This window comes from Arachis hypogaea, chromosome 17 (assembly GCF_003086295.3).
Source record: "Arachis hypogaea cultivar Tifrunner chromosome 17, arahy.Tifrunner.gnm2.J5K5, whole genome shotgun sequence".
In the NCBI taxonomy this organism is placed as follows: Eukaryota; Viridiplantae; Streptophyta; class Magnoliopsida; order Fabales; family Fabaceae; genus Arachis; species Arachis hypogaea.
The window spans coordinates 115,777,946-115,790,708 of NC_092052.1; the positions used below are offsets into that span (position 1 = coordinate 115,777,946).

General features: G+C 34.9%; 1 protein-coding gene across 1 annotated transcript; it reads left to right on the top strand.

Moving 5' to 3' along the window:
* Positions 1 to 229: 229 nt before the first annotated feature.
* Positions 230 to 12,628, top strand: LOC112764485 (exocyst complex component SEC3A). The gene is made up of 26 exons (XM_025810122.3): positions 230 to 856; positions 1,453 to 1,523; positions 2,066 to 2,146; positions 2,308 to 2,375; positions 2,468 to 2,570; positions 2,876 to 3,033; positions 3,315 to 3,432; positions 3,801 to 3,905; positions 4,855 to 4,956; positions 5,049 to 5,186; positions 5,508 to 5,636; positions 5,726 to 5,806; positions 5,921 to 5,995; positions 6,636 to 6,809; positions 6,889 to 7,018; positions 7,119 to 7,201; positions 7,661 to 7,831; positions 7,942 to 8,021; positions 8,870 to 8,951; positions 9,835 to 9,932; positions 10,080 to 10,188; positions 10,282 to 10,353; positions 10,843 to 10,908; positions 11,517 to 11,606; positions 11,895 to 12,007; positions 12,185 to 12,628. Exons 1-25 carry the CDS (start codon positions 679 to 681, stop codon positions 12,003 to 12,005), a joined length of 2,673 nt encoding a protein of 890 aa, XP_025665907.1. The 5' UTR covers positions 230 to 678; the 3' UTR covers positions 12,006 to 12,007; positions 12,185 to 12,628.
* Positions 12,629 to 12,763: the final 135 nt, after the last annotated feature.

Below are 12,763 nucleotides of genomic sequence, written 5' to 3' on the forward strand. Positions count from 1 at the left end.
ACCTGTAAACTGCTACTGCCAGTAGCGGTTTATATAAAATAGTGAAACAATGTATTTGCGTATTAAAATTGGAAACAATGCATTTACGTAAATATTGAAGGTGAAACAATTTAATAACGTAAATTGCCCTATTTTAAATTATTTTATATTTTTTATTTATATAAAATTGAGTTACCCAGTTTAATTTGTGATCCATGGATTAAATCAGTAATTCAGTACCGGTTTAATTACTAGTTGGGTTCTAACAAGTATGGTGTGCACACAACACATGCATGCTTTAAGGGCCAACGTCCCCCTTCCTCTCTTTCTCACCTCTTCCCAGCGCAGCCATACCCAACCCCTCGCCATCACCATAACCTCGCATCACCATCACCTTGCAACCAGAGATCAACAATGCGGCCCTCCTCCCTTCTTTTTCTTCCTCCCCTTCTTCTCATCTTTTCTTCTTCTCCCTTGACCGAGCACCGCCGCCGCTAATCAGCCCCTGCCGCGCGCTCTCCCTTTTTCCTCCCGTCAGTCTGTTCTCTCCGCCGGCCACCCTTCTTGCCGCCACGGTTCCACCTTTTCCCCCCTTCTTCTCTTCTTTTTCTCCTCCTCGCGCAAGCCTTATCCACCGTAGCATTCACCCATCTCCGTCGCCGAACCAAAGCCGCCGCAAGCCCCTTCTCTTGAGAAAAAATGGCGAAATCGAGCGCCGACGATGCTGAGCTCCGGCGAGCATGCGAGGCTGCGATTGAGGGGAAGCAGAAGGTGGTGCTTTCGATCAGAGTTGCAAAGACAAGCGGGGGCTCTGCATGGGGTAAATCTTCCAAGCTTGGCCGCCAAATGGCTAAGCCTAGGGTCCTCGCTCTCTCGAGTACTCTCTCTCTCTCTCTCTCTCTCTCTCTCTCTCTCTCTCTCTCTCTCTCTCTCTCTCTCCATTTAGCATGCGGCTACTCGTATATGAACAAAATCTTGAATCACTATTGAACCTTATGAATTTTGATCTATATTGCCGTTACCAATAACATTCACGTATAGAGCCAAATTTGGACGATTGATAACTCACTAACATTGCAACGTTTCTCCTTAAATCTCAATCCCAAAGTTAGTACGTTATCGAGGTAGCTGGTATTTATATATTCTTGAACAAATATATGTATGTACTTTGTTGCGTCGTTGATGTATGAATATTGATTAAGAAGACACTAACAGAGAAGTATAATATTCATTCACTTTCATTTCCCTGCGCCGCAGCATTATTTTATTAGTGATTGCAAGTTCTTTTCCCCTTTAGATTCTCCGAACCAACAATGAGCAGGAAAATAGTAGAAGTGCTTTTATTTTATTTTTTGTTTCTTAATTCCAGGTTCGGTAATTGTATGTGATCACTTCACTGTGTGAGACTACTGTAATGATTTGGTTGATTCTAGCTTTGAAGCATTGTTGGTGACAACATGCTATTTTGTGCAGCAAAACAAAAAGGTCACAGGACGAAAGCGTTTCTTCGAGTTTTGAAGTATTCCAATGGAGGAGTTCTCGAGGTAATCATCTGGCTGAAAGGTTAGGGATGCAACCTAATATGCATCCTCAAGCATTAAGCATTTCCCTGACCAACCGCTACTTCAGGTTGAAATCTGAGGAATAAAATTTGTGAGGGGAAGGAGAATTAACACCTCAATTTGTTGAAGCTTGGGTCCATTCAAATAATATTCAACCGTCATTGAGGCACAAAATGGCCTCCGTACTTTTAGTAGTATCATTAGCCAAGTTCCCTTGGTTGTGAATTATTCCCGATATCTCATTCATATTAGTTGGAAAGCATGTTTTTGTTTTTCTTCATCAATGCATAAAGTACTCATGAGGTATAATTTATTAAATCTAGCTACTCCCCATCAGGTGTATCATTAAAAGTGAAGCAATCTTAGACCTTTTTATTGTTAGTATGAGAAACAAATAACTGAAGCTGGCTAGGTTGATCATTCAGAATATGTGGTAGCATAGTCGTTCTCGTCCTTGAATTTCTCTTGTTCATAGCTTCCATCATATTTTTCCTGCTGTGCCTGAGATTTTTTTCTGTGTGTAGCCTGCTAAGATATACAAGCTGAAGCACCTTTCAAAAGTGGAAGTTGTAAGAGAGGATCCCAGTGGATGTACATTTACACTGGTAGTGTTCATAATTTCCTGCTGTCCTAGATATCCATATGTTCTAAAGATAATGTTCTTTGTTGCTGTATCATCTATGTAACTATTTTTAGTTTTGAAGCTTGTTTCTTGATGTCTTTCTGTATCATATATTTCTGAGCTGATTGACTTCATGCCTTCTAGGGATTTGATAACCTGAGAACCAAGAGAACGGCTCCTCCGGAGTGGACAATGCGCAATATTGATGACAGGTTGTATAATTGAGGGAAATGTATACTCCAAGCATGTGGTTTTTATCTTAGGAGTGGAGTTTTGCTCATCATGTCTATTAATTTTCTCTTAGGAATCGCCTCCTGCTTTTGATCTTAAATATCTGCAAAGATATTGGAGGTCGCATTCCTAAGGTTGTTGGCATTGACGTTGTGGAGATGGCTCTTTGGGCTAAGGTGCATAATGATTTTCTAATCTCTTAAACTAGAAGTTGCTTTACAATCATGCTGCAGCTATTGTTTGTTGATGCATTCCTTTTTAGATGGATGTTTAATGAAAATAACTTAGTCTTTTATTACTCTGGAGTTTGGGTGAATTGGGACTTAACTCATTACTGGCCATATGCAGTCCTTGATTTCAAGTTGAGAATGGTTAAACTGCAATGAATTATTATTACTCAAGAATAAATTACTGATAGTTTTTGTATACTGTTGGTTTCTTATATTTTATTTATTTATTTATTTTCACCAATGTGAAATAGGAAAATACATCCACAGTTTCCACTCAAACCCACACAGAAGTAGATGGTCCTGTTGAATCTGCTGCTATTTTTACGACAGAAACAGAACTGAATGTCAATGTCGAAAAGGAACTTGTCTCCCAGGCAGAGGAAGAGGACATGGAGGCTCTTTTGGGGACGTAGGTGCTATCTCTTTGACTTAAATTGTATTTTGAGGTTAAGTGTTTGAGATGACTAAGAACATAATTAGAGCTAAGGCTTCATCATTCAAGCTTTTATTGCAATGTGGCAGAAATGGAAAAGTTCAAATGAAATTATGTACATACAGGGGTTCTGTTATATTTCTATTGTTAAAATAGCTTTTGTCAAGTCAAAACTCTTTTTTCAATACCAATTTGCAGTTATGTCCATGCCATAACTGTTATTTTTCAATAAATTATTTTAGTTCATGACTGTGCAGTTATGTCATGGGAATTGGTGAAGCAGAGGTATTAACTGAAAGGTTGAAGAGGGAGCTGCAGGCTCTTGAAGCAGCAAATGTCCATGCCATTTTAGAAACTGAACCTTTAATAGATGAGGTATAATTTTTATTTGAGTTGATCACCTTTCTTTTGCTGGTATTACCATACCATTTACCGCATGTTACTGTAAAAAGACCACTTGATTAATAGATTACAGACTGAACAAATCCTTTGTTCTGCCTAAGCTATCATAATTGTTTAAACACCATCTTGTGTTGAATTATTTTGCTCATCGATTGCTTTGTCCCCTTTCTAAACCTTCAAACTTAGTGCTGGTATTTTAAGCTGTACTTTCATGTTGCTATTTTCACTTAAAAATCTCAGCTGTTTCGTCTTACGGGTATTCATTTTTCTCAAAATTAGTTATAGATAGGAGTATATTTGAACATGTTTTAATGTAGCACATACTAATTTGTGCCTTTCAGGTATTGAAAGGGATTGAGGCAGCAACGAATTGTGTGGAAGACATGGATGAATGGTTAGGCATGTTCAATGTGAAACTTCGACACATGAGGGAGGATATTGAATCGGTAAGCACTTCATGTTGGGAGAACAGTTTGCTTAGTAAGAAATTACTCTCTAGTTAACTTGTCATTTTTTACTCTAATTCTTCATCGTCCATTCATAGTTTCTTGTCTAAAACGCCGTCTGACACATGCAACAGTTTTGTAGTTTTATTATTGATCCAACCTCTGCGTTTATTTTCATAAAAGGAATTATATCAGAGATGTAATGTAAAGAGGATAAGTTATACTCAGATAGCTACATCTCTAAAACTTGAGGGAAATATTATGTAACATTGCATGGCAACCCTTTTAATATCAGCATTACTGTTCTTTTAAATAGTTTCTATTTTGTGTTATAAAATTCTTCTCCCAGAATCAGTACCTAGAGTGATGTGAAAATGAAAAAAGTAAGTAGGAGAATCAAGCTAAGTAAACTTATATTCCCTGGTATTTGTGTCATGCATAGCTCTTATCATGTTTAATTGTTTACACTCGAACTTCCACTTTCACCAGGAATATACTACCTGTAGTAATGTAGTTTGATATTTTTAGTGAATCTCAGTCTGAGGTATGTCCTTTCCAAATGGAGTAGTTTGTGTTAGTTTAAAATAAACAATAATAATAATAATAAAAAAACTCTCTACAATTTGATTGGAGCATAATCCTCCTGTCTTGAAGTTGATTTCTTTGGCAAGCTCCGAACAGCTTCTTTTGCATAAGATTTAGGCATTCTGTTTCAAAGGTCATGGTCAATTCAGGGCTTTTGTTACATATTTGTTGAGAAGATGTGTACCTTTTACTCCATTGTTGTTTCCTTTTCTCTCTTTCTGTTTTCTGTTTTTCTTTTTATATTTATAAGCTGAATTTATTATCTTCCTATCCCTTCATAATTATCCTCTTTATGCTTTAGCGAATTTCTTTTAAAAATAATACCGAGTTCTTGCATTTTATCCAATGCTTTTATGATATTCAGATCGAAACCCGTAATAACAAGTTGGAATTGCAATCAGTAAATAACAGACGTCTCATGGAGGAGCTTGATGGGCTTCTCCAGATATTGAAAATCCCTCCTGAAGTAAGCCTTCCACTTGCTAACTATTGTGATTTGGGTTTGATGAAAGCTTACTTTGCTTGATATTTATTTTAATGATGTTTCTTTGGGTGTAGCATGAAGCATTTTTGACAGGAGATAAATTTGAAGAACAACAAATGCTTCAAAGTACAGGAGCATTGGAGTGGTTGAGTGATGCTATGCGTGGTATCGTTGCAACTAAAGTAGATCCTGTTTATGGAAATATGACAGCTGTATGTTCTCTTCCTTACTTTCCAATTGCTCAAAACATAGAAAAGCAAGCTGTTGATATCTTGAGAAATTCATGGTACTGTTTGCATTTTTTTATAAAGTACAACAACAGCAGCAAAGCCTTATCCGACTAGGTTTTTGTAAAGTAAAAGGAATTTGATTTAGGGTGAAAGACAACTGATTTTTATTCTTGGTAAAATTTTGATGGGTGCAAGAAGCTGTTTAAGATGTCATATTGTGCAGTGTTGGCTTAGACTAGCATGGCAAATAAGCACAGCACCTAAAGTCATCTGTTTTGATGGTGGTTTCTGCTATTCTTACAGGTTCACGAGAAGCGAGGGGAGCTTCAACTATTAAAGTCTACTTTTGTTTTCAAAGTTACAACATTCTTAAGAAATTATTTCGCTAATTTTGTGGAATTCTTGTTAAAGGATAAAAATAACTTTTCTCAGGTATGGTTTGCATGAATTCTTTATAGAATTGAAAAAAATTCAAGGTCTTGGAATCTTCGGTTTTCATTTTGTTTGCTTTCTCAAAACAGCGTGGACAGTTGAAAAGACCAGATCATTCTGAACTACGGTACAAGTGCAGGACATATGCACGTCTTTTGCAACATTTAAAGGTTCAATTATGGATGAAAATCAATTCCTTCTAAGAATTTTATTTTGCGCACATATTCCTGTTGGGTTATTATTTTTTGTTTTTATCCTTAAATTATCTTGCTGTAAACTTGCAGATGCTTGATAAGAACAGCTTGCTTCAATTGAGGAAAAATTATTGCTCTTCTATGAACTTACTTCTTCGCAGGGAGGTCTGAGATTACAATCTATCACATGCCACATTGATCTGATTCTTTGTTATTTCTTATTCATCTGATTGTAAATTTCTTGCTGTCATGTGTACTTTAATTTCTATTAACCGAGAAGTTGCTGCAGGCGTAGAATTATATTCATTGGTGTGACTATTGTATTATAATCAAGATCTAAACACAGCTAATTTGAAAAAAAGAAGAAAAGAAAAGGAAAAAAGAAGGGGTAATCCATCACTATTATGAAAGGTGTGAAATAACCCAGTGACGGAAAAAAAAAAATCCCAATTTAATCTCTCCTTGCAGTTATAACAAATTTGAGGTTGATTCAGGTAAAGAGGTGAGAGGCCACTGAAGCTGTGGCAGTCTTACACCTTATGGCTGATTATTAGTTTTGCAATTTGGATGACCTGGCTTAGGTATAACTGGGGTGCTCATGAATGCAATGTTATTGAAATTAAGTTTTATAATTAGCTTTCAGCTTGAGTTTTGCTTCCTTGGTATCAACGTGAGCCGATCAGCATCTTCAGTATTCGTGTTTTGTGCCTTGTAGTTTTTAGTTGTGTTCGAGGTCAAATACTTATTTGTTTATTTTGTTTGTATAAAGTACATACAGAGTAAAGTCTCATGAATATTTTTCCAGGCCTGTGAGTTTGCTAATGAAATTCGTGCTAATACCAAAGCGCCTAGAAATGTAGCTGTTTGGCTTGATAGCCCTGCAGGTGCTGGTCAGAACGTAAATTCTGCTGACACTTCTGTAGTTTCTGATGCATACACAAGAATGCTCACAGTTTTTATTCCACTTCTGGTTGATGAGGTGAAAGTTCTTGATATTCACTAATTCTCAAAACTGGTTTAATATTTTGAATGTTTAACTGTTCACAACTTATTTTCAGTGTTCATTTTTTGCACAATTCATGTGCTTTGAAGTTCCTATACATGCTCCTCCAGGAGGAGTTGATGGAGATGATGATAATGATGATGATTTGGGAATCATGGACATTGACGAGAAAGACGGTAAATCTGGTATATACTTTGTTTTCAGCAAATATGCTATGTAAATACGGTTTGACTTTCATCTGTTGTAATCAGTTGTTCCATGATTTAACCATTTATTTACTGACAGGGAAAAATCCTGCAAATCCTCCAAATCCTGAGGAGCTTGCAGCTCTAAATAATTCACTTCAAGATTTGCTTGATGGAATGCAAGTATGAACAGAATGTGCACTATATCTTTTTTAATGTAATTTTTAGCTTCTGATAATTTTGAGATGAAAGGGTGTAAATCCTCTCGTGTTAAATAGTAGCCATGATAGTAAGAAGCTTCTTATATATATATATATATTCTTTCTCCTTTCTTTCTTTCTTTCTTTCTTTCTTTTATTTTTCTTCCCTTTTTTTTCCCCTATTTTGGGTGTGTGTGTGTGTGGCTGTATGTGTGTGTTTTAATATATTGTATTGTTGTCTAGCATAGCTGTTAGGATCAAAATCCAAGAAGATATGGTGATAAAGCCAATTGAATTCTCCAGAGCAGCACTGAATATTTCATTTATAAGTCTAGTAGTTATCAACGTTGTTCACTATAATTGGTCAATTGGACACTTTTGAATGTTTATCATACAATTTCATGCTGTTTAATAAGTTTCCTTTTAATTTATATGATTTCAGGAAGACTTCTATAATGTTATAGATTGGGCATTCAAGATCGATCCTCTACGCTGCATATCAATGCACGGAATAACAGAACGCTATCTCTTTGGTCCAAAAGCTGATGCAGCGGGAGTTGTACGCATTTTGCTTGGCGACCTGGAGTCTCGTATATCTATGCAATTCAGCCGTGTATGCAGATTTATAAGCAATACAATTTTGCCTAATGAATTTAGAGGTTTAGACGATTGAAAAATTGAGTTGCTAATCTAAAGCATTTAACTTGGGTCTCTGTTTTTCAGTATGTTGATGAAGCTTGCCATCATATTGAAAAGTTTGAGCGCAATACTCGCCAGACAGGTGTCTTGCCCTACATTCCCAGGTGAACTAATGAATCATTGCCTACAGAGAATCATTGTTGATGGTGTATTGGTGTCAACAAATTGGCCCATCAGGCATTAGTTTATGTGGATTTGGGAAATGTAATGGTTCCACCCAAATTCGGACTTAAAATTATGAAACTCAAAATTCAGATTTTCATGAAGAGTCAGTGCTTTTGGAGCTATTGTAGTTGCATTCTACTTTTTAGAATCAAAATCAATTTGCAGGATCAGAAATCAATTAAACAATCAATAAGTATTTAATGACCAAATTGTTCTTTTACCATCTGATTTCCTTTCATACTTAAACTAATATGTATGCAATTTACTGAATTTAGATATGGCCTTACTGTAATCAATTAGGTCTGTCCTCAAGATTAAAAACAATATTCGCGACATTATTTTAGCAGATCAATGCACCCCAGCTAGTTGGAATTAGGCTAAGTTATCATCCTTATTTACTAGCTATGAGCACCCAATTATGTGTGTTCATAGAGGTGGAGAGAAAATGGGTTGAGAGAGAAAAAATGGCAAAGATACGGGTGCGGAAAATTAGGTACTGTTTTCCAGCAATGTGTCTGTAATATTATGTCAAGTAAGGAATGCCTGTAGACGTGTGCACATATACAACCCCATATTGTCTATTAGTTTAGTTGGAAATCATGTGAAACAAATTAGACTTCTGTTTTTTTCTTCTTAAGAACAAAACTGGAAGACGAAATCATCCTTCCTATGTTCTCTTTGTTTAGGTAGCCCTTAAAGGCCGCTACACATTTACCTCCAGTCTCTATTTAATTTGTAAAGTCTAACATCAACTTAGGTACTAATACTTTTTTAATTTTGCACATAGATTTGCAACCCTTGCAACACGGATGGAGCAGTACATCACAGGACAGTCGAGAGACCTCGTTGACCAAGCATACATGAAATTTGTAAGTGAGCACTGTCCTTTCTTGAGATGACTCTAATAATACTTCCCTTAGAAACCTAGAAATCTAGTTGGTTTCTCTTAGGCATTTGCTTCCCAAAGTTGATAGTAAAATAAGTGGCAGAGCTTAGACTATTTTGGATTTAACAGTAAGGTGCATAGATCAAGCAGAGGTATATAGTCCAGCGATTACAAATTTAACGATGGTTGGCACCACCTTTTTTCTCCTTTAACAAGCATCAGAATGCTGATTAACTAAATATGAAACGTTGTCTTCCTTCACATTAATTGTGTGTGTGCGTGTGTATAGTTTTTTTTTTTCTCCTTTATAGAGAAAAGTATAAGAAGTTTTGTCCTTTTCCTTACAAAAAGGGGGTTAAATTCAATAAATCATGCAAGGAATAGACCCTGTTTCTTTTTTTTTTTTTAACATATGATATACCATGCTTCCATATGATCTGTGTTTGACAAGAAGTTGATATAGTTTCTAAGTAAAAAATTGTTCATCTTGGATCTAGTTTGCTAAATTTTAATTTTCGTCTATTCCTTCCCTTGGAAACTAGTACTTTTTATTTATTCATTATCGATTTAGATACTGATGCGTTCATTGCAAATGAAGAATCAATAGTTCTAGTCCTCTTCAGTAATCATGTTGATAGATACTATAGTGAATATTGTTTACCGATTACCCTCTTTGTCTGCGCTTGAAGTATTTAATCATCTTTTTAAAACTTCATTTATTTTATTTCCAAACTCTTTCGTTTGATTTTATTCTTCTATGGAGTGTATCATTTCTTGTGTATTTCTTCTCTTCATCTCGATAAGATTCTTCTTTTATCCAAAACATATTTGCTATAACTTTTGCTGGTGGGATTGTTGCTTGACAGGTCACCATAATGTTTGTAACTTTAGAAAAAGTTGCACAAGCAGAGCCAAAATATGCAGATATATTTCTTTTTGAGAATTATGCCGCCTTTCAAAACAGGCAAGTTCTTTTATCATTGATTCATTCCCTCTTTTCAGGAAGAGGCTCAAGGCTGTCATACAATTTTTCCTTCTTCTCGTTATATTGAATTTGTCAGGGAAACAGAAGCCAATTTTCATTTTTCACTATTTGTTCACTTTTGCCCAGTTTGTATGACCTTGCCAATGTTGTGCCCACTTTGGCCAAGTTTTACCATCAGGCTAGTGAAGCCTACGAGCAAGCTTGCTCACGCCACATTAGTATGATTATCTACTATGTAAGGATTTTATTATCTATTTCTATCGTTTTGCTGATCATGAATTATGGATTTTAGAACACAATTCATCATTCCATTTTTTGCACTGTGAAGCAATTTGAACGCCTCTTCCAGTTTGCTCGAAAGATTGAGGACCACATAAGCAATAATGTTCAACTCGAAGAGGTTTGTTATATAGCATCTCTTACATTAATTGCGGTAGTTCAAACATTAATTTCTCGGCATCATGGATCACCTTCCCTTCTTACTGCTCAAATCAGTCTGTAGTTTTCTGTTTATATGAGCGAGCTTGTAAAATTTAGGCCGCTACACTGAGCTATACATTTGTCATCTCCTCTTCCACTTCTCTGCGATCCAATTCCTAAAAATATAATATTGTTATGTGATGGTTGTAATCATCTTCAAATTGACCTGATATCTATCCTATTTTTATTTTCTTATCCCCTTATGAGTGCTATCAGATTTAGTGCACACCATAATATATATGGGCTTAAAGGGAACATAGTTGTACATCCGTATCTCCAAAGTTGTCATTTAAATACCCCCTCCAAAAAAGAGAGTTGTAGTTTGAATTTGATACTAAACTCTACATTTCTATCGTGGACAACTCATTTTCTAATTTGACAATTCTTTGATGTTCTGCATCAATTTCAGATTGCTTTCCAAGTTGGGATGTCAAAATCAGATCTACGGAAGACGCTAAAAGCCAGTTTATCTGGGGTAAATTGGTGCCTATCTTCTAAGTTGCATTGCTAGTGCCAAATATGAATACAGATATGGGGTGCAAATTTTTTCCAAGAGATCTATTATATAAAATTGTAAATTACAAAGAAAAAATAAATTAATTAATATACAAATATAACTTGAATAATATTCGAGTAAAAGTATCTATATTAAGATATAATTTGAAAGAATTGTATACTAATTTGTTTCAACTAAACATAAAATGAGTAATTTAATTATAAGATTAGACATTTTATGAATATTAATTTATATTTAGATATTATTTTATTGTAATATTTGTATAAAAGGTCGAATACCTAAGCCTGTAAGCCATTAAAAAGTACCTTTGCCACATAAGGAATATTATATGTATCACTATTGTGCATATATGTTTTATATATCTTCCTTTTTTTATAATAAAAGTGATTGATAAGAAGTGAAATAAAAATTAAAAAAATTGTTTATTATACTTAAAAAAAAATGTACAAAAAAATTGTATACAAAAATAATAAAAACATTATTCCTCTTACAACATGGCCTATCTTTGCTCTAAAAAACTTTCAAACTGGCAAAATTGTGGATCATATCTTTGCTATCCTATATAGGTGGACAAGTCCGTAGCTGCAATGTACAAGAAATTGCAAAAAAATTTAACTTCGGAGGAACTGCTGCCTTCCTTGTGGGAAAAATGCAAGGTACACTTTTTGCTCTTATTGTCTAAAAATAGACCAATAAAAATTCCTCTTATTTCAAAAAAAGAAAAAAGCCAAAAAAGAGAAAAAATAAAAGAAGAAAAAAGTATAAATGAGATAGTACACTTTTTGCTTCTTTATTTTAATTATTTTTATTTTTTTTTTTTTTTTTTGTGCTCAAGTTGATTCACATTTAAGAAAATGAAATTTGTTTGTTTCGATTTTGGAACATTTCTCCTAAAACTATGTAACACTCAACAATTTTTTATTGTCTCCCCAAAACTATTGCAGAAAGATTTCCTTGCTAAGTATGAAAGTTTTGCCTTTCTTGTCGGTAAGATATACCCTACCGAATCAATCCCTTCTATAACAGAGATGAGAGACCTTTTAGCCAACATGTAAAGGTTCGTGTGTGTATATACATTTTTCCCATTTTTATTTTATGTCTAATCATTTTTTTCCTTGCAATGTAGTTTGATTTCTTATACATTTCTGAGTAAACCGTATGGTTTACGTGATACAAAACAAGGTTTAGTTGATGGATTGATTAGTAAAAAAAACATTGTCAACTTTTTTTCCAGGAAATGAGAAAGTGGCTGTTGAAGATACGAGCGACTCATTGGACTCCTTACCAAGAGTTTGCACTTAATGTTTCCCGTCAAATGGATCATCTCATGTGCCATATGTGATCGTCGGGTTGGAAGCATTGAAGATGGAACAAATGATTTGCATTCTATAGATGATGCGGTCTTATTCTTATATAAGTCGTTGATTGAAGAGTTCTCAAAACTTGAATACCATTACAGAACTATTGCTGTACCCATGCTATATGCTATATGATATATGAAAGGAATCAAGTCTCTCTTGTTACATAAACAAAAAATTCATTGTTTGATGTGCACATCAGTCCTTAGATATATATACCTTCTTTCCTTTAATGGAGTCGCTACTTTAGCTTCTGATCCAGAATGCTAATTGTTTGCAAAGAAAACCAAGTTATTAATGTTATGACACATTTTCTCCGATGGTTTTGAGAAAAGATGAATTGAAATTCTCTGAAAAGAAGGATTGCATTTACATATTCTGAGAAAAAAAAAATGCATTCACCTTTTACGCATGAATAAAAGGACATACCTTAACAAGAAATTTAAAGATGAAAG